Genomic DNA, 22858 nt, shown 5'->3' with positions numbered 1-22858 from the left:
AGTAAAGGTTTAACTACAGCCACCTTGAAGGCCTGTGGTACATAGCCGATTATTAGAGATAGGTTGATCATATTTAAGATCGAAGAATTAATTAATGGCAGGACTTCTTTGAGCAGTTTTGTAGGAATGGGGTCTAAAAGACACGTTGATGGTTTGGAGGAAGTAATTACTGAAGTTAACTCAGAAAGATCAATTGGAGAAAAAGAGTTTAACTTAACATCGATGGTACTAAAAGTAGCTGTAGATAATATTACATCTGTGGGATGATTATTGGTAATTTTTTCTCTAATGATAAAAATTTTATTTGTGAAGAAGTTCATGAAGTCATTACTAGTTAACGTTAAAGGGATTGTTGGCTCAGTAGAGCTCTGACTTTTGTCAGCCTGGCTACAGTGCTGAAGAGAAACCTGGGGTTGTTCTTATTTTCTTCAATCAGTGACGAATAGTAAGATGTTCTGGCTTTATGGGAGGGCTTTCTTATAAAGTAGCAAACTATTTCTCCAGGCTAAATGATGATCCTCTAAATTTGTAACACGCCATTTCCTCTCCAGCTTACGAGTTATCTGCTTTAGGCTACGTGTTTGAGAATTATACCACGGAGTCAGGTACTTGGATTTGAGGCCTTAGTTTTCACAGGAGCTACAGTATCCAGAGTCGCACGTAGTGAGGAGGTAAAATTATTAACAAGATAATCGGCCTCTGTTGGAGTAGCGTTCAGATAGCTGCTCTGCTCTGTGTTGGTACAGGGCATTGAAGATGATAACAGTGGGTGGATTATATTCTTAAACTTAGTTACAGCACTTTCAGAAAGACATCTACTTTGATAAAGTCTACTCTCCGCTGCTGTGTAATCAATTATTGTAAATGTAAATGTTATCAGGAAATGATCAGACAGCAGAGGGTTTTCAGGAAACACTGTTAAATGTTCAGTTTCTATGCCATATGTTAAAACAAGATCTAGAGTGTGATTAAAGTGGTGGGTGGGTTCTTTTACATTTTGAGAGAAGCCAACTGAGTCTAATAACAGATTAAATGCGATGTTGAGGCTGTCATTTTTAGCATCTACATGGATGTTAAAATCACCCACAATAATTATTTTATCTGAGCTGAGCACTAAATCAGATAAAAGTCTGAGAAATCAGAGAGAAACTCTGTGTAAGGCCCAGGTGGACGATAGATAATAACAAGTAAGACTGGTTTCTGAGTTTTACAGCTGGGGTGGACGAGGCTAAGCATCAGGCTTTCAAATGAATTAAAAGTCTGTCTTGGTCTTTCATTAATTAATAGACTGGTGTGAAAAATTGCTGCCACACCGCCCCTCGGCCTGTGCTTGGTTTCTGGTAGTTAGAATGACTCGGGGTGTTGATTCATTTAAACTAACATACTCATCCTGCTGCAACCAGGTTTCTGTAAGGCAGAGTAAATCGATTTGTTGATCAATTATTAAGTCATGTACTAACAGAGACTTGGAGGAGAGAGACCTAATATTTAATAATCCACATTTCACTGTTTTACTCTTTGGTTCAGATGTGGATACTGTATTGTTCTTTCTTTGTGATTTTTATGTTTAAGTTGTTTATTGCTGGTTTTAGTTTGTTTTTTGTCTTTTGGGAGCTGACACAGTCTCAATGGAGATGGGTTTTGGGGGTAGCAGGAGGAGAGAAGCTGCAGAGAGGCGTGTAAGACTGCAACTCTGCTTCCTGGTCCCAACTCTGGATAGTCATATTTTGGGGGGTTTAATAAATTGGTCCATATTTCTAGAAATGAGAGCTGCTCCATCCAAAGTGGGATGGATGCCGTCTCTCCTAACAAGACCAGGTTTCCTCCAGAAGGTTTGCCAATTATCTATGAAGCCCACATCGTTTCTGGGACACCACTCAGACAGCCAGCAATTTAAGGAGAACATGCGGCTAAACATGTCACTCCTGGTCTGATTGGGGAGGGGACCAGAGAAAACTACAGAAACCAGAGAAAACCAGAGAAACCAGACGACTTGCTCAATAGTACTACAAAAAGTGTGACACAAACCGGAAATGGAGACTGTTTACCTTCAAATAAAAGTTGCACCTTTTGAAAAGAGTTGGTTGTAGCCACATCAGTAAGGTGCAACTGTTACATTGATGGTGAATGTTCATGTCAATGTCCATTTCTGGTTTGCACCGTATTTTTCAGGTTTCATGACAGCTTGAAAAGTAAATGATGAGCGTTTGCAAAAACAGGTTGGTGTAAGCAATGCATTTACAAGACACTGCAGCAATTTGCATCAACCAAGACAATAGCAAGGAGATTTTGGGTACAGCATGCTTGATCAGGATTCATTTTAGAATACAGAGCATTTCATCATCTAAAGCTGGGTTCAGATATGAATTTTTAACTCTTGAGATTCTTGTGACACTCGCCTCACCTTATCTCTAGAGCTGTACCTGGCTGTCCCGAAAGGCCGATCCTCATGAGGATTTTTTTTTTTTTAATATGTCACTCAGAAAACATAGAGCTAATGTGACATTATTAAATTGTATACTACAAGCACCAAAAGTAGGGGTGAAGATGCTCTGTCAAGTCTTTTGGCAGCAGCAACAGCCATCACTTCCTCTGCATAATTGCCACTTGAGGCTGATAAGGGAGGTTTAAATCCTGCTTAGTTAAGCTTTAAAGTGCTGCTTAAGAAGGCCGAGGCAGCAAGCCACAATGCTCATTTTGTAGGCTTTAAATGAGAGCTGCAACTAATTATTTTTGTTAAATTCTCAGTTTGAAGATTAGTTTTCAATTAATCATTTAAATGTTTTTCTTTAAAACATTAGGAAACTGCAAAAATACCCACAGAAAGTTCGCACAGATCTAGGTGATGTCTTCTTATTTCTTCTTTGTCTAAATAAACAATAATCAATAAAGTATGATAAATAAAATAGCATTCAATAAAATATAAATCACAGCAACCCAACAGAGGATCTTGACACTCAGGGATAGTACAAGGCTCAGAATACCTCTGTAAATGCTGAAAATTGGTTTCAGACATGAAATTAGTGCCTGAATGCAAAACAATATTTGCATTTGGATTATTCAAGCAAGTGCCTCCCATTTGTTCTTTTTCCAATGTGATGTGTTTTGTTTTAATCAAGATATAACATATCTCATTAAGGTAATGAACAAATATTTCTGGTTCAGATCTGGATTGACTACAAATGTTTGTCACTTGTAAGCAATAGTTAAAGTGGTAATTACTAATTTGGTGGTTCTAAGATCCTGTCTAGCAATGCAGTGTGGGAAAATTACTAATATAGAAATAAGTCACAATATACTTTTGAAAATAATGACAAATGATTGTCTGTTAGATATTTTGTTGAGATTTGCTGTTGCTGGCTCTGAGGTTGACTTCTCTTTGTGGGTTTAGCCAACTACATTCTACTGTATGTTAACCTGCTGTAGCTAGTAAGCTAGTACAATGATAAATATAGCAAGTGAGACTAGAGACCATTATCACTGCAGCTTGTCCTACACCAGTACAGCAGACCCCATTGCTGTGAACTTTACTACAGTACTGCTAGCAACACAGTTTAGCCTGTACTTGCTGTCCAGTAATCCCACATAACCTTGGAATAACAGAAATTTGCTTTTCAAAAGGGAGACTGGGGACATTGAGTCCGAATGGTCCGCATATCCAGCAATAAGTTGGACTTGTTCCTGGTGGGTGATGGGCTCTGCCAGGGCTTCCCTTTGTCACCAATTCTGTTGATAATTTTTATGGACAGAATTTCTAGGCGTAGCCTAGTGGCAGAAGGCTTTCACTTCGGTGGTCTCAGGATCTCATCTCTGCTTTTTGCAGATGATGTGGTCCTGTTGGCTTCATCAGGTGATGGCCTCCAGTTTTCCTTGGAACGGTTAGCAGCCAAGTGTGAAGCGGTGGGAATGAGAATCAGCACCTCCAAATGTGAGGCCATGGTCCTCAGCCGGAAAAGGGTGGAGTGCCCACTCCGGGTCTCGGACGAGACCCTGCCCCAAGTGGAGGAGTTTAAGTATCTCGGGGTCTTGTTCATGAGTGACGGGAGAAGGGAGCGGGAGATCGACAGACGGATTGGTGCAGCGGCTGCAGTGATGCTGACGCTGTACCGGTCTGTTGTGGTGAAGAGAGAGCTGTGTGTAAAAGAGAAGCTCTCAATTTACCGGTCGATCTACGTACCTACCCTCACCTATGGTCACGAGCTGTGGGTAGTGACCAAAAGAACGAGATTGCAAATACAAGTGGTGGAAATGGGCTTCTTCTAAAGGGTGGCTGGCCTCTCCCTTAGAGATAGGGTGAGAAATTCGGCCATTCGGGAGGGGCTCAGAGTAGAGCCACTGCTCCTCCACATCGAAAGGAGCCAGTTGAGGTGGTTCGGGCATCTGACAAGGATGCCCCCTGGGCGCCTCCTGGGCGAGGTTTTCTGGGCATGTGCCACCGGGAGGAGGCCTGGGGCAGACCCAGGACACGCTGGAGAGATTATCTCTCTCAGCTGGCCTGGGAATGCCTTGGTGTTCCCCCGGATAAGCTGGAGGAGGTGGCTGGGGAGAGGGAGGTCTGAGCTTCTCTGCTTGGGTGGCTGCCCCCGTGACCCGGCCCCAGATAAGCAGAAGAAAATGGATGGATGGATAGATGCTTTTCAAAAATGACCAGATAACTTCAACACTATGAAAAGATTCAGTGGAAAGAGAAATGGAAACACTTCCTATAAGCTTTAAATTTCTAGTTTGTCAAGTTTTGCTTGTGGAACAAAATAACTCTCGTTGGAAAAGAATCTGCTATCCTTCTGTCCTGTCCACTCAGAAATGGAGAAAGATCTAGAAGACAGAGAAGTTTAGATACAATTACAGCCTATTAAACTTGTTTCACACCTGTAAATAAAAAGGTAAATACTTGATCTCAGTGGAGCCTTTGATACCATTGAACATAACATTGTGCTTAACAGTCTTAAGGTTTTAGCTGGTATCGCTGGCTCTACATTAGATTGGCTTTCTTCTTACTTATCTGGTAGGATTTTATCTGTTAGAACAAGCAAGTTACCCCTTTAACCTGTGGGCTTCCACAAGGTTCAGTCTTGGGTTCATTATTATTTTCTTTCTATATGCTTCCTTTAGTTGGCATCATTCATTCTTTGAATGGCATTTTTTTTTTTATCATTTCTATGACATTCAGCTGTATATGTCTTTTAAGCCTCAGGTGGATAGGTTATCTGCCCTAACCCACTATTTTCACCCAAGTTAGCAACTGGCTCTCTAGCAATACCTATTGTTACTTGGTGTAATATTTGATATTTCTCTGGGTCTCACTTGTGTTACTTTTATTAAAGGAACATTTCTAAATTGTGACATATTGTCTCCTCAACTGAACTGGAAAAAAATTACTCATGCATTTGTCATTTTGTCTAGATTATTGCAGTGCTGTATTTACTGTGTTGGACAAATCATCTCTTTCATGCCTCTAAGCTATAGAAAACGCTGCAGCCAGACAATTAAAACATTCTAGCAAGTGAGCTCAAATCACTTCTATTCTATACTTTTTACAATTTTTCCCAATAGATTTTAGTTTTAAAATTGTTGTATTAACATACGGAACACTAAATGGACAGGCTTTAGCTTCTTACAAAACAGTACTAGCACTTTGTTGACTCTGTGGACTCTCCTAAAAAATCATTTAAAATGCTTTTTTTAAACAGGCTTTCTGGTGAGAATCTTACAGATTTTGAGGGGCTATTATGGCTTTAGTGTACTTTTCCAGAATAACTGATTCTCATTTTCATTTTCATACAAGGCAGTAATGACCTCTGATCTACTGATTCATATCCTGGAACATGATTTTTCATCTCTCTGGTCTCATGCGTACTGATTTTTGTCCATGTACTTCAGATTTTTCTTTTACAGGGCAAGAAAGCTGACATTTGGAGGTCTGAAGGATGGTTTAGTGGTGGAGATATTCAATTTGCCACTCAACCCAGAGACCCAGCTTTGAATCATACATGTCACACTTTAGTTCAGTCACTTTTTCAATACTTTACCAATTAATGTATTTTTATTTCAAGTGTAGAGAGACATCTTTCCCCTTTTCTGGTCAAAATATGTGCTGATGGTGTGAAATATGTTGCTAGAAATACATCAGTTACATATTTGTTACAAATTCCTGTTCATGACTAAGAACACATATAAATACATTTTTTAAAAATTCCAAGTCCGATATGTTAATTCTGGCAGTTTTTTTCCTCCCCTGGTGTTATAGATATAGCTTGAAGCCACCTTGCCTGTATGGCACACTGACTACCAGATGTTAAGTTCAAGGATTTATTCTCACCTAAAGCTGTTAAGGCCGAGGTGATACCGACAACATGTCAGCCGTGGTAACCTCTCTTTTAACAACCTTTTATCGCCTCCAGAGACTTTAAGACATTTCAGACATGCAACTGATGCCTGCGCTCAGCCTGATTTCTTTGTCTTGTGCAAAACATGCGACACAGTCTGTTGAACACTTCATGATTATTCCTTTTCCACACCACACAGTGTTTATTCTGTTTCAGTTTCTCAGCCTTTTAGCATTAACTGGGCCCCCCAGCTGCTCGACAATTAAACCACTGATGCCTGATGCCTTTTCCCTTTTTGTACTCCACATATAATAAGTTCGTCTATGTCTTTCTCAGCCTTGTGGTTGTGTATTTGTCTGTCTTTCCACTCAACCAAAACCCTCACGCCTTCCCCTTATGTAGCCTGTCGGAGAGCGTTAAGGGCTACAAGAGCAGCGAAATGTAATAACCAGTGAAGCCCTGTGCCCTGTCAGCACGACTCATCCTCCAGAAAGGCCTGCACATCAGTCCACAGCAGCCCAGATTAAGTCATGCTCCACAATAAGTCTGACACATGGAGCAGTCGGAGATTACAGCAGCAGACCATTTCCACCATCTACTAATGCAGACCGTCTAAAGCCCGTAGTGGGATGATCAAACAGCGCTCTCTGGTGGTGAAATTAAAAAATAAATACTACTTATCTTTTTTTTGGCTTGTTTTAATCTGATATTAAAACACATTACAAAGTCAGTATGCAAACACTCTCACCTTTTTAAATTAAATTACTGGAAAAACCACAAGTCATGAACAGGTCTTTGTTGATGTGAGCTTTAACCAAGAGCTCAAATGAACCCATATCTGCTCCTTAAACTTCAGTTTTGAAAGCTAATAAATAAAATACTACTTGACAAGTGTAAAATACAGGCAAGTCTGACATTGAGTATATTATGTTCTTTATATCCTCAGTTGAACAATCAGTCCAGTAGCTCACACTATTCAAGATACGGAGAAAAAGCAACAGGTGTTCACAATAAATGAAGAGTGGAGAAGATTTATCAGGCAGTATGAAACTGGTGAGAATACAGTATGTGGATAAATGATACCGCTCCGGTAAGGAGTTCAGTCTGTTTCCACTGAAGTGTTGAGAGCGAGAGCAGGCATCACTGCCAACATCCTCCTATAGTCCCACGAGGACGTTACACAGTGCAAAAACAAAAACAGTTTGCAAAACTACCACGCAAAACAGAGTGCAATTCCTCCTAGCCTCAGGTAACACCAACACTGTTACTGGTAACGAGTCTGATGAACAGAAGGGACTTGCAGCCTGCCGCTGCCCAGTCTGACTGATCATCAGCACCTTTTCTAAAGCCCTGCATGCTGACTTTACTGTTACAGTGCTTTCTCCTGACCTCAGGTTGTTCATAGAGGCTTAAAGTAAAATTACAGTTCATAAAGACATGATCCCATTTTTATACTTTTGGCCATTATTTTCCTTATTATTAGACCCCCAGGGACCACCAGTCCATCAGCAGAAAATGGAATAAATATATTTATAATTCAGGTCATTTTCAAGTAAAACATCCAAGTATTCTCTTATCTGGCAGGATATGAAATATTTAACTTTTTTTTTCACTGAGGAAAAACAATGTTTGATGGATATTTGACTGTGTCTGCCTGGTTAATCGGGAAAAAAGAGACATAAAGAAATTGTGTGAAACAGTTTGATCTTAAAACGGTGCACATATTTTGTTTATGAGCTGTTCCACACCATCAGCCCAGTTCACATCAAAGTATGTGCTGTCCCAAACTCTATGTAGACACTGTAATCAAAGTAAAAGCGGGAATTTGGCACAGCATTTGCTTCACTTCAACATCGTCTAACACATGCAGGCGTCATGTTTTACTGTGTGTTAAGCCTTTAAATACATTTATCTTTAACTTCATAATTATCACATCAAAAATATGTGGATTTTAAAGCGTACGAGTTTCTTTGAAGTCACAGTCCCAGTGTTCCCAGATTTCAGTAGCAGTTACTTTGGTGAGTACAGGGTTGAAATAAAAAAAGAACAGAAATAATGGCCAAAACTACAAATTTTAGAGCCAAGTCATTATATGTTCGAACCTTCAACTGGAAAACAAACAGAAGCATTTCATATATTGCAGATCCCTCTTTGCTTCAATAAAAATGAACAAGCTGAGCGGCGCATGTACAAAGACACAAAAAGGAAAAATGGCTACCCTAGAGCTTGGTCTTAGGCCAAGGCAATTCGTGGATTTGGAAATCCTGTGTATTTACAGTTTGTCGAGTCCGTGATGACTCAGTCCATGAGTTCATACCTGCTGTGCTGGATAAAGATGGTTGTGTCTTATTTGACCTTGTTTTCTTCCTGAGTGTTTTCTCCTATCACCACTATCTGTACGTGCGACAGCTGCCCGCTAGCATCCAGTTGCACCTCCTGAACCCTTTCAGTGTGTGCCTCCTGCAGCTGGTGCTGAGTCTCCTCCTCTGTCTCCGCTGACATGGTCATCTCCACTCCACTCTGGACCACCATGGTGGCCCCTTCTCTGCCTGACTCCCCGGTCAGCTGGAGCTCCATCACTCCCACTGCCTGCTCCACAGGAGTTGGATTGATCTCAATGACCGTGTGTTCCTGGCTGCCCTCCACCTCCCCCTGCATCACCTCCTGTTGCACTAGCATGGTGCCGTCTACCACTTGGCCTTCTATGGGCACCACCTCTGCACCGCTGGCCTGCTGGCTTAGCTGCACCAGTTCCATGGGGCTCATTACTGTGCCCAGTTGGCTGGAGTCCTGCAAAGCAGTCGTGCCAACCAGTGTCAAACCTGAGGACGGATGCAGGGTGATGGTTTCTGTCTTGCCATCTCCAGCCACCATGTAGCGAGTGAAGACCTGCGAGCCGGCAGGGAGTAATGTGACTGTGTTGGAGGACTGGGACAGCGAGGCAATAGGCAGGCCTGCCACGGTGAATGGCTGCCCCACTGAGGACAGCGAGATGGGTGAAAGAACAGTGAACTGCTGAGGCTGCAGAGTGGCTTGCTGGTTTATAGGGGTGGTCAGGAGGGTGGTGGTGGAGGCAGGTCTCTGGAGTCGAGGCCGCTTGGTCGGGCGTTTAGTGGGAGTTTTGTTTTTGGCAGGCTGGGGGCAGGTGAGAAGAGCTCGTACTTGCTGCTGCTTCTTCTGTTCTTCCAGCTGCACCTCCAGGTCTGCAGAGACATGACAGGACTGACAGTGAGGGCTGAGTCAACCACAAGAACACATTTATTTTCAGCCAGGCAGATTTTTACAAGATTACAACGTGCACGTTCTTATATTGATCTCTAATATCAATATTCATCAGACACGCTAGGCATGTATAATCCAGCAAATGTCAAATCTAATTTCACAACATAAACCCTAACTCAATAAAAACGTCATTCTTCATTTTAAGTATTCAAAAACAGTTTTGAGTAACATGACAGATGTGAGTGAGATAAAAAAATATATTCACACAGGAATTTTGACTCTGTTAGGAGTCAAAAGTCATGAACTATCTGTTAGGATTCTGAATTGATTCATGATGTTACCCACCAGAGCTGTTATTTGTTAACTTTGACTGGGAACAGAAAGTATTTAGTGTGAACGTGAACTGAACAGTGGTGTAGTGGTTAACACTGTTGCCTCACAGCATGAAGGTACTGGGTTCTAATTCACCAGCTAGTCGCAGAGTTTCTGTGTGCATGTTCCCTCCGTGTCTGCTGGGCTCTCTCCTGGGACTTTGGCTTCCTCAAGCAGTCCAAAGAGAACACATGGGGTTGGGTTAACTGGTGATTCTAAAGTGACTCATGTTAACCAGATATCCAAACTTCTTATGTGTTCTCTGGATCCTTTATGCAAACTGCGTCTGCGTCTTTCTGCATTCACTTAATTATTTTTTCCTTATTTGCTATGTAGCCAGTTAACTCTCCATCAGTGTTCAGCATAAAAGCAAAGCTTCCATTTGCTTCCCTCTGGGTTCAAGGAGGGCCAACCGAGACCATCGCTGTCTTGGTTCAGGCAAATGATAAATCTAATTTAATTTCTATACAGCGATGATCCTACCTTGTTTGTAAAAAAACATACTAAAACAAATACCCCTAATTTCTCCCTAAACTTAGTCCATAAATGACAAATAAGAAATGACTTGGAGGGAGGTTGGACACAGAGGTAAATAAATAAAAAATAAGAACCCAAAAATGATATCCAGTCATGGAGGAAGCAAGACTGTACACCATCTGGGAAAATGATCTTGACTGTTATTACCTCGGATGGGAGCAGTGGGAGTCATCACTCTTCTTCATTATCAATATAGTCAGACTCACAGCACAGCTGCTGCCACTGACCTGTGTCACTGCTCATTTTATCAGAAAAATGTATAAAGAGAACAGTTATAGTGTGAATGTGGCTGCATTTTATTTTTTAAAATGATGTAGTGATGATAATGATCTGCAGCACATGACCTTTTAATTATTGCTGGGTAATGGCGTAGTGCATTTGGGAGCAACAGCCTCACAATCAGGAACTGATTGCAAATTAGAACAACTGTCTAAAGAATTTTGCTTAATCAAAGAGTGGAACTCAAGATGGACTGAAACCAAATTTTGCTTCTCAATTTTAGCCTTTTTCTTTTAAACCTCATGTCTCTCACTAATAACAAACAAAAATAACTTTTTTCCCGCATATGTGTAACAATAAAGCCATTGACTTTGGGCTTTTTGCCTTTTTGAGGAGTAGACAGAAAAAATGGAGAGAGTGAGCACGCGAAGACATGCAGCAAGGGGCTGCAGGTCAGACTCAAACCTGAGCTGCTAAATTTGAAACATGAAACATGATGCCTAACAACTATTTACTACAGGGAGTGCAGAATTATTAGGCAAGTTGTATTTTTGAGGAATAATTTTATTATTGAACAACAACCATGTTCTCAATGAACCCAAAAAACTCATTAATATCAAAGCTGAATGTTTTTGGAAGTAGTTTTTAGTTTGTTTTAGTTTGAGCTATTTTAGGGGATATCTGTGTGTGCAGGTGACTATTACTGTGCATAATTATTAGGCAACTTAACAAAAACAAATATATACCCATTTCAATTATTTATTTTACCAGTGAAACCAATATAACATCTCCACATTCACAAATATACATTTCTGACATTCAAAAACAAAACAAAAACAAATCAGCGACCAATATAGCCACCTTTCTTTGCAAGGACACTCAAAAGCCTGCCATCCATGGATTCTGTCAGTGTTTTGATCTGTTCACCATCAACATTATGCAGCAGCAACCACAGCCTCCCAGACACTGTTCAGAGAGGTGTACTGTTTTCCTCCTTGTAAATCTCACATTTGATGATGGACCACAGGTTCTCAATGGGGTTCAGATCAGGTGAACAAGGAGGCCATGTCATTAGTTTTTCTTCTTTTATACCCTTTCTTGCCAGCCACGCTGTGGAGTACTTGGACGCGTGTGATGGAGCATTGTCCTGCATGAAAATCATGTTTTTCTTGAAGGTGGGGCGATCGTGGCTCAAGAGTTTGGAGTCCGCCTTGCAATCGGAAGGTTGCCGGTTCGAGCCCCAGCTCGGACAGTCTTGGTCGTTGTGTCCTTGGGCAAGACACTTCACCTACCGCCTACTGGTGTTGGCCAGAAGGGCCAATGGCGCGATATGGCAGCCTCACTTCTGTCAGCCTGCCCCAGGGCAGCTGTGGCTACAACTGTAGCTTGCCTCCACCAGTGTGTGAATGGGTGGATGACTGGGTATGTAGCGCTTTGGGGTCCTTAGGTGGGGCTAGTAAAAGCGCTATACAAATACAGGCCATTTACCATTTACCAAGGACGCAGACTTCTTCCTGTACCACTGCTTGAAGAAGGTGTCTTCCAGAAACTGGCAGTAGGACTGGGAGTTGAGCTTGACTCCATCCTCAACCCGAAAAGGCCCCACAAGCTCATCTTTGATGATACCAGCCCAAACCAGTACTCCACCTTGCTGGCGTCTGAGTCGGACTGGAGCTCTCTGCCCTTTACCAATCCAGCCACGGGCCCATCCATCTGGCCCATCAAGACTCACTCTCATTTCATCAGTCCATAAAACCTTAGAAAAATCAGTCTTGAGATATTTCTTGGCCCAGTCTTGACGTTTCAGCTTGTGTGTCTTGTTCAGTGGTGGTCGTCTTTCAGCCTTTCTTACCTTGGCCATGTCTCTGAGTATTGCACACCTTGTGCTTTTGGGCACTCCAGTGATGTTGCAGCTCTGAAATATGGCCAAACTGGTGGCAAGTGGCATCTTGGCAGCTGCACGCTTGACTTCTCTCAGTTCATGGGCAGTTATTTTGTGCCTTGGTTTTTCCACACGCTTCTTGCGACCCTGTTGACTATTTTGAATGAAACGCTTGATTGTTCGATGATCACGCTTCAGAAGCTTTGCAATTTTAAGATTGCTGCATCCCTCTGCAAGATATCTCACTATTTTTGACTTTTCTGAGCCTGTCAAGTCCTTCTTTTGACCCATTTTGCCAAAAGAAAGGAAGTTGCCTAATAATTATGCACACCTGATATAGGGTGTTGATGTCATTAGACCACACTCCTTCTCATTACAGAGATGCACATCACCTAATATGCTTAATTGGTAGTAGGCTTTCGAGCCTATACAGCTTGGAGTAAGACAACATGCATGAAGAGGATGATGTGGACAAAATACTCATTTGCCTAATAATTCTGCACTCCCTGTATGAGTGGCATTATCTTGACCTTCAATAGCACTATCAGGTGCCTTGGAGTCATCTTTGACTGGGTTTTTCTTTAACTCGCACATTAAACAGACATCTAGGATTACCTTCACTTATCTCTGCAATATGACAACATCCTGACTCAGAGTGATGCTACTTCATACAGTTGTTACATAGAAGTTGGACTACTGTAACTACTGATTATCAGGGTGTTCTAAAAGGTCCCTGAAAAGGCTGCAATTCACTCAGGACACCAGCGCCAGTGTACCATATGACCACATGTCTTCCTACCAGAAATTAATTCAAGATCATTCTCATTGGCACATGCAAAGTCCAAAAAGATTGTCCCTAAATATCCAGAAGACCTCACAGTACCAATTTATCCCAGTACCACACTTACACTTCCTAATTTCCAAAAGTATAAAGAAAGGCAGAGCCTTCAGCTGTTAAGCCCCTCCCTGTGAAACCAGCTCCCAGTTTGGATTCAGGAGATAAATTCAATTCAAATCTTTTGATAGTTTTGAATTTACCCTCAAATCTCAACTGTCACTTAACCATCACTTAGTTATGTTACTTTGGGCTCAGGCTGCTAGGGGATTTCCTAGAATCCACTAAGCATGTCTTCTATAACCTATTCAGGGTCTCTCTCTGTGCTCTTTTTATTTATTTATTTATTTTTTGCCTTGTTCATCTCCTCAAACCCCATCAGCAGAAGGTTGCCCCTCCTTTCCTATTAAAAGAGAACTCTTCCTCCCCACTCTTGCAAAAGTGCTTGGTAACTGAGTCTCACCTGATTATTGCAGTTTAATTCAATTTACCTTTACTTTATTACGTAAAGCCATGATTCTTTTTAAGAAATATTGTTTTTAAATAAAAATCTTCTGAATTTAGCGGCTCTGTGTGGCAGCTCCTAAAGTAGAGCCTTGTTTGTGTTCTGTACTCACTGTTAAGCATGCTGAGCACCTGCTCCTGACCAGGATCCGTCTGCTGCTTCCTTCTCTCCACAATCTTCTTGACCACGTCAAGCAGATCGAAGACCTGGGCGAGGTTACTGAGCACGGCCACCTCTACCAGACAGGAATCTGGGATCAGTGTGGCAATCAATCAAAAAAAATTACTTGGTCAGTCAGAAAGGAGGAACAGATTCAGCTGTTTGCACAGTAAATCAGTTTGGCATTACTCTAACATAAACTATTCTAAAAAGCTTTCTGCTGTTGGACAGTCATTTTCGGTTTCCAACAGCAGCTCAATTTACTCTTTCTTTCAATGCATTTCTTATTCACATAGGTCAGGTGCAGTTTCCCAGTGCATGTTGGCCTCGTTCTGTACCTGTGTCCTGTAGGCTGGCCGGATCCATGCGCTGCTGCACGCTGTTTAACAGCTCCACAAGCTCCGTGTTGATGTTGGTCACCACTTCACCCAACAAACCCACATCTGCAATGCCCTTCCAAAAGTTCAGTGTGTCCTCTGGAGACAAACAGACAACAAAGAGCAATCTTACTCACTAGTGTGCTGTTTTTATACTCTTTTATACTCTTAATGATCTGTGTTTGGATGTGTGCTCAGTGTTACCTGAGATCTCAGCTGATCCCTTTTTGTCTGCAGACTCCAATGAACTTGAACTCCAGTCCGACTTCCCACTCAGGACCTTTGCTCGGTCTTCTGCGGCTGCCCCACCATTACCCAGGACCACCTGAGCTGTAATTTGTACAAGACAACAGACATGACTGAGGAGAAAGATTTTAAATGCAATTCTGGATTTAAGAGGGAGCCAAACTTCAGTGTCACTTTCCCCCACCACACTTCTTTATCTTTAGTGATCTTTTTGTTGTTGTTGTCAATTTTACCTTATATCCTGCTGGGCAGCTTTCATCATATCTCACACTTAATTAGCATTTTTCTATATCGTATAATTTCTCTATCTGGGCTAAATAATTATCACTTAAGCATTAAATGATATGCAGTGTATTAAAAACTGATCACAGAGTTCACACCCAACAGTAGTTTGCAGGAAATTACAAAAACTTTAAAGATCAACAAGCAATTTGTCTGCACACAGACAGTTTTTGTTTTAGATTATTACTTCATTCAGCTACGCTGTCACTATAAAACATATAAGTGTTGGATGAGAGCAGGTGAAAAGATTGCTTTTCTTCGCCGCTAAGCTTGTTGAACAGGTGGTTTGATAATACTCCTGTTGGCTCTGTAGCCATGAAGGTAACAGCAATGAGCCCCGTTGCTGTCACTGTTGTTGTGTTATCAAACTTTTGTTTAGAAAAACAGAAGCTGCTTGGGTTGGCTCATATAATAGTTTCCATGCGCACAAGTGCACCTAAACACATTTTGCAGTTTGCACACATTTATTTTCAGACTAGAGGAACGCTTGTATTGTGGAGAGCTCCACCACCAGCATCACCCATCTGCTGTGTTTTCCATGACACGAACAAACCTCCACATTCTTTCAGCAGGCTCATATGTTTCTTTTCTGTAAAAACACTGACCGCGTAAAAGACTTTTAAATAAGGGTTTAGAAGTAAATTCATAACTGTGCCTAGTAGAAACAGTCAGGGTTATGTTAACCCTATCTTTTGATTGAAAAACACAACAAAAATAACAAAATACTCACTTATGGATTATAACATCACTGCTGTTTAAATGAGCAAATCTGGATTCATTGCACCTTCTATTCAGTTCAATTCAATTTTATTTATACAGCACGAAATCACAACAACAGTTGCCTCAAGGCGCTTTATATTGTAAGGCACAATAATACTCTATATTCTGATTTTTACCTTGAGAGGATGTAGGTGTGGTAAGTCCAGTGCCATCTGGAGGGAAGCGTGTGTTGTTTATTAAAAGGTCAAACTTGGTGCTGCGACATGTGTTAGTGCACAGAGTACTATGCTGGTAGAAGTCCAGCTGACCGGAATCCATCATTTTTCTGGAGAGTAGAAATTAGGAAATATATAAAAAAGGGGAAAAAACGTTTGTTTGACCAGAAATGTGTGGCCAGTGTTGTCAAAAACATTTGCATCTTTTAGAAGTGAAGATCCATTACAGACCAGCATTTTCTGATTGACAGTTCAGTGCCTATATTTCAGTACACTTATTCTGTTTGGAACTATTAACAACAGGAGCAACTGTGTAAAGTGCAACAACTAAGTGGTGTCTGAGAGTTGCCCACACAGATATCCTGGAGAGAATATTAGACGTTTACATAAAATGTGCAACAGACTCAAGCGGTGCATCTGCAATACATGCAATATCTGTATGCATTTAAATCAAGTTTTGCTTGCAGCAGTCCTTTCCATACTGGCAGGACAAAATCCACAGTTGGAGGTCTGTGCAAATCTGTACTCTAGAGTTACTGTGAAGCTTATACGAAGCTTTAGAAGGTCCATGTTTGAAAGCTGCTGCTATTTTTAGTGGGACAGTCTCTCTGTCTTTGTGTATCTCTCAAAAGTATTTCCAGGTTGAACTACAACAGTTCTATGTCCACTGCTTTAAGACACTTCATAAAATCTGTCTCAACTATTTTGTCTCATGTCCTTGACATGAGATAAGAACATGAAAAATGTTGGTCTTGGTTTAAGTATGCGCATATTCCTGCATTTATTTCCACTTTCTTATTTTAACACTGTTGTAGGGCTATTCCACATGTTAATTTAATGCTGTGTTTTAGTGTTGCTTATTGCCAATTTGCTAGACTGCATTATACCACTGATCTACAGCCAAAACAGTTGTAAAACACCAAGTGCTCTGAGAGCACAACCCTCTACCAAGGCAGCTCACTCTCTGGCCAGTATTTACTAATGAAATCTTGTTTAGCATTATTTTGAATGTGTAGCATTAATTTCATTGTTTAGTAAATAAAAAAACCCAAACCCAAATAAAAAAAGCTTTTGATCACAAGTTTATTTTGGTTTTCCCAAAAAACAATACTCAATAAGGAATATTATACACGTCTTCTATGTTTCAATGGTTATATAACCTGTTACTGTAATGTTCATAATAAAATAATGTGGGATTTATATATCATATATCTATATTTCCTATATACATATATCTTGTCAGTACACACAATGGCAGTAAGAATGATTTTAAATAGCTCTATGTAGTGTAACTATCACTTTGACCTTCAGATTAATATTTTGCTCTTGAAGCAGAGGTGAAAGGTCAAATGTAAAATCCTTATAAAGTACATATACACTTCAGCGTCTGGCATGTGTTACTTTAGCCTAAGCTGTTGTTGTGATGTAGGTAGAAACATTTATCTGTTTCTGCTCTCCTCCCGTACACGAGGAAAAATATCTTCACTCCTAAATGTTCAAGACGTTCTTCAGAGTTAGCCTTCTCACATACAGCAGATCATGTAGAGCTTTAGCTTCGAACATCTACATCTGCTATTTCTGGAAACAAGGTTGAGACGAATAGTTCATTTGGATCAGAAAACAACAGGTCCCCTGAGATGTGTACAGGGCTTTAAGTAAGAGTAATTTCTTTACAAATGTCTATTTTGGGATTATTTTTAGTAAACAATTTATTATTAACTATATTATAGAAGCTATATTACTTCTCAAACACTTTGAAGCTAGAAAAAAAAGAATTTGTTTGCTCACTGCTTTCTTGCTTTTGAGACTCAGGATCACCCTGTGCTACTACCTTCTGGCTCTGGCTGCCTGCAGCGCATGGCTCCACATGACAGGAGATGCTGTGCCGTTGTCAGTAACCATATAAGAGTCACTGGTCAGAAGGAGACACTGTTGCATCTATGTAAAGCTGTACAGTTTCTTTCATAGTCAAAATCCTCTGCTTCTCCTGTGCTTTTAATCAGAGGGGCAAATACAAATGTTCTACACAGTAAAGAAGATATTAACCCTGCACTTTGTTGGTGACAGACTAATAACCTTTAGACTGCAACAGAGATTGATAATAACTGTGACACAATTCATCAATTTGAAATGGAAAACTTTATGTGAAAGAAAAAATTATTTGCTTATCATTTCACTGCTAGAAACCAAAAGCCTAATTTTTATTTTAAGTCCAGACACAAATTTCAAAGGCATGAAAACTATCCAATATCTGTGAAACTGAGTTGATCTCTACACAAGATGTAAAGCATAGTCAACTATTGTTGTCAAATGATCTCAAAGAAATCCAAGAAACTGAAAAGACTGTATAATAAAGTAAGCTGTATTACTTGCAGTGCAGTCTTCCAAAAGCTATGTGATCACTGAAGCAATATACGGCTAAGTCACAGCACACACAGAGGGGTTTTTAAATTAATAAAATAAGTCTACTTTACTCATCCAAACTATAGGGTAGTAGTGTAACCCTAAAACTAAATAATTATCCATTAATTTATCTACAAGACACAATGCCGTAGATCATTGAGGCAAATCTGTAGAGGGGAACTGCAGAATCACAGTCAGGTTTTCCACTACAGGCAACATCTTACACAATTATTTCATTGTAACACTGATTAGCGCAGCTTAAACGTGATATAGAAAAATCTATTTCGAACAGTCAAAGAGACAGGAAGGCCCGTGGGTTAACGTTATCATCTCACTCACACTCAGAAATGAGGCAATAGTGGCTTGTTAGTTTCCTGTCACAAAGCCACAGAAGAACATTTGAATATTTATTCTAGATGGATGAGTCACAGCTCAACTCATTACCATGTGGTGCAGTGCAACCAACCAGCACTTGCTCATCTAAAGGCCATAGTATGTCAGTGTTCTGTCTCAAAAATAAATCCCCTCACCTCAGCATGACTCCCCCCATCCTGATGGCTCTCTTCCAGTCTTTCAGAGTAGCTTTTCCAGAAATGTGCACAAACTGCTTGGGACTGATCAACTGGTCTTCATACTAGTGGAGAGATTGCCATTTTAGTAAATATGTTCAATAAGTGCAATGATGAAACAACAGAAATAACTAAAAGCAACACATTACAATATCAGACGTCTTCTCTTTGATTTTGGCCTTTAATATGAAAATGTAATAGATATGCTGTGGTTCTAGAATGATGGTAGACTTATGACACTGCAAAGTATGAGCAATTGTGGCAGCTGGAGTAGCGAAATAATGTTTTCACTGTTTTATATCAGGAGGAAAAAATATAAGATATGCTTAAGTTTTCTCAACTTTAAATAATACATTACTGTGGTGTACTGAATTCTGTTTTTTCAGTGCTACACTTCCTACTTAAACAATGTATCACATTAATGCAACATGGCCCACATTTGCTTCCTTTTTTCTGTTTGTCATCCTCTCTCAAATATACCAGAGAGCTCTCCCAGGCCTGGGATCTCAGTGAGATTGGCACCCAAACCCCAGCCTCTGGCCTTGCTCATTGTTTCATTATCACTGCAGTTTCTTCGCTCACATTTAGAGCATGGAGCATGGTTATTTGAAACCTGCTACTTGCAGTGAGAAGAAATGAACTGGATGACTCTGTAGATATAGTGGGACACTTGTCAGCTCTACATGTTTATTTCCTGCTCAGAGACTATTGAATGACCTAGTTGTCACGTTGCTATATTTGGCGATGTTTTAATGATTTGTCATTGTACTCCATGTGAGCCAAAAGAAAAAAAGGATACTAACCTTCACACATTTCACATTGATTCCTGGGCACACAAACTTTTTCACTAGCAACACAGCTTTACAGTCACCACACGTTATAGGACAGCCAATTTCAACGTCGTCTCCCTCAGTTTGCTCTACAGGGAATAAATGTATGCAACATTTACCAACAAGCTTTATGTAATGGAATCTGCAAAACTCATGGATCATTACATCCCTCAAGTTGTCTGAATCATTGTGACAACCTCTTACCTGGATGAGATTCAACAGCCATGACAGCCGCATCTGTTTCTGCAGATTCGTCTCTGAAAAGATAGATAGTTGGTACATTTTTTCTTGGTACCACAGAGTAAACATGGAAAATGACTGACCATCTGGAATCCCAGTATCTCTGATTGTGGTGTTATACAATTTTGAAGTGAATTGTAGTATCTCAGTACATACCCAGCGGTGATTGGCTGGAGCTGGAGGATGACCTGAGTCTTACTGGGGTCATCGGGGTCACCTTCACCACTGTCATCCTTTACCATCACCACTTCCCCCATAGATACAGTGACCTCATCAGTGGTCGCCATCACACTCATTGGAGTAGACTAGAGGGAGGGGACCACTTCTGTGCAACAGCTACCTAGGGGTTTGTTCATCTGAAAAGCCATAAATATATTAAAAAGAAAAGCAGATGATGGTAATAAAAGGCTGTACATTTTTCTGATTTTTTGCATTTCAGTTCAAAACTGAAATTAAGAAAAAGATGCTTCACCTACCTACCCACAAAAAGCTGAATATCCAAGCCCTTAACTCATCTTTAAAAGCCCACCATAGGTATTGTTAGTTAACTTCTGCTAGCTAACATCGGGTCGGCTAACTGACTTGTATAACATTATAAGAAAGAGACATGACACTCCAAAAATACTAAGATGTAATTTATAGCAGAATTCCAAACAAGCTCAAAGAGGGTGGGAGCAGAATAACCTCAGGGGGAGAAAATATTTTTAAAGCCTTTTTGAACTAAAGTCAGAAAGCTTTGATGACCCATCTTGAAGCATCTCCAGGAACGCCAAGATGACTGATGAGTTAGGGAACTTAATCCTCAAAGGACAAAGGAGGAGCCTGAATATTTAGTGAGCCTCTGCACTGTAATTAGTGCAGAGGCTCACTAAATATTCAGGCTCCTCCTTTGTCTTCAATTCATTGAGGCATTAATGCTAAGGTGAGAACGTAAGTGCGCACATGCCTACAAATAAAGACTAGTTATGTGACATTTATCGGCATCAGCTGTATTTGCTCAGATTTAATCAGCTGTATTGGCTAAAACAGCAGAAGTTGGACCTCGAGAGAAATGTTCATTTGGTCTACCTTTATTTATTTTGACAGGAACTGTGGGGCCTTCATTGTTCTTTCCATAAAATGTTACCACTGTGCTTGGAGAAGAGGAAGTGCCTGATGAAGTTTGACCCTACTAAAAGAATTTTTCTTAGTTAGTACAATCGACTTCTTTACTGACTACTGTACAAGGCCAGATCCTAATAAACTTTTGTGAGTCATCACTTTCATCTGTGTTTGTGTATTATAGTGGCTTAGATAAAAGAAATCCTGGTAAGTTTCAAATATTTATGCAGCTATATACAAGCTGATTTAAAAACAACAACAAAAACAACCTAACACTAATTATTTCACCCTGTATATATTATTCAGACAGTTGTAGCCTGCTTCAAAACCTAACAATTGTGCCCCAATAATAACTCATAAGATGAAGAATGTGAAATTTTCAAATCCTGTTATTATTACTATTACTAATTCTTTGTTTAAATGTAAATATTTGGTGCAATTTAAAAACTAATTTACACAAAACTACTAGTTTCCTTTTACTTTATAATTAGTGACTTCTTAGAGACCACTCGCTGAAATAAAGCTCCTCGCTTCATGGCCCACACTTTGGGAAACGCTGCTATTGACATTAGTTAAACTCATGTTACTTTAACGTGGATTGAAATGTTGACCTTCTGTTTCCAAGTAAGGTGAACTTAGCTAATTCAAACCAAAGCATGCAGAGTTTTGTAAATGGCCTGACTGGTCCACTTGTTTGAGACTAATATTAACTGGATTAATATAATACATTTTTACGTAACGGTTTGCTAGTGTGCACGTAAGGTTTACACGCGATATTGTAATAGGCTATGAAATTTTCAGAAGCTGTGTTTTGTCGAAATGTGAAACCACGATAGCCAGAAAAGCAAGCTACTTTTTTAAACTGACACATTTTCTTAGTAGAATACAGCAAGTGTGGGTTTTTCCCACGCGCAGTGGGCATTAGAAACCACAGTTTTACGTGTTTTGGGGGCTACTAACCAACAAGTGGTTACTAAACCATTCACAGCTCAGTTAAAACTACACCCTTTTGCTGCAAATAAATTACTTTTATTAAGTTGGCTTGGTTATCGCTACCGCCGTAGCCAGCTGACTACTTTTCACTGTCGGAGCTCCTCAGACTAGGGCTCGGCGGTAGCCATTACTGCTAACACAAGGGCGTAACTTGATGTGTGGGAATCCAAACAATAGCGTCAACTCCACTGTCCGAGACGGGTAAAGCTTTGCATTTACAGTGTGACGGTTACGTGCCGCTTGTCTATGAACCGTACGTCCCTTCGTAACTCTGCATTTTAACTCTCCGCTCCCCCTCAAAATGACGTCTCCCTGTGCGGCGGCACGTACAGCAAACAACGGCACGGCGACGGCGTTGCCCCTCCATTCAGTACGAGCCTGGCTCACTGAACCCCCTCCGCAATGTACCCAAACCACCCCGCTAAAACTACAGCTTGTGTGGTGAGAGCGATCGCTACTTTACAGTCATATATATTTAAAAACACACAGTAAAAAAATAGCTCGTTCTTACCGTTTTAAGAAGACAAACGCATCCCTAGATAGAGGAGAGCTGTGGAGCATGCGCACACAGTAGATATAGTTCGACTTCCTGCTGAACAGCGCTCGCCCTGTTTTCACTCTCTTGTAAACCCTGTGTAAACCGCGGGTTTTTACCACCACTGTGACTCATTATTAGCGAATCTATATATGCAGGCGAGAATAAGTGGGTAATACCTTGATAGGTTTTATCTGGTCATAGCTCAAAGACTTGTATGTTCATTTATAATAGTGTTCTCTACATAGATCATACTTAACATTTGCATTAAACTTTAGAAGTCAAGTGCT

General features: G+C 40.5%; 1 protein-coding gene across 2 annotated transcripts; it reads right to left on the bottom strand.

Moving 5' to 3' along the window:
- Positions 1-7242: 7242 nt before the first annotated feature.
- On the bottom strand, positions 7243-22656 carry gmeb1 (glucocorticoid modulatory element binding protein 1). Of its 2 annotated transcripts, none has more exons than XM_031740904.2 (10): positions 22545-22656; positions 20096-20295; positions 19904-19956; positions 19673-19788; positions 18831-18934; positions 15859-16007; positions 14639-14764; positions 14396-14533; positions 14011-14133; positions 7243-9529 (listed from the first exon to the last, which is right to left on the bottom strand). In XM_031740904.2, exons 2-10 carry the CDS (start codon positions 20233-20235, stop codon positions 8673-8675), a joined length of 1806 nt encoding a protein of 601 aa, XP_031596764.1. In that variant the 5' UTR covers positions 20236-20295; positions 22545-22656; the 3' UTR covers positions 7243-8672. The 2 variants fall into 2 exon arrangements, with proteins under 2 accessions (XP_031596764.1, XP_031596763.1); XM_031740903.2 differs by having other exon boundaries at positions 14011-14148; positions 22545-22652.
- Positions 22657-22858: the final 202 nt, after the last annotated feature.

This window comes from Oreochromis aureus, linkage group 22, assembly GCF_013358895.1.
Source record: "Oreochromis aureus strain Israel breed Guangdong linkage group 22, ZZ_aureus, whole genome shotgun sequence".
Classification (NCBI taxonomy): domain Eukaryota; kingdom Metazoa; phylum Chordata; class Actinopteri; order Cichliformes; family Cichlidae; genus Oreochromis; species Oreochromis aureus.
The sequence above is the reverse complement of the archived record's forward strand: the minus strand, read 5'-3'. Positions and strand labels throughout refer to the sequence as shown.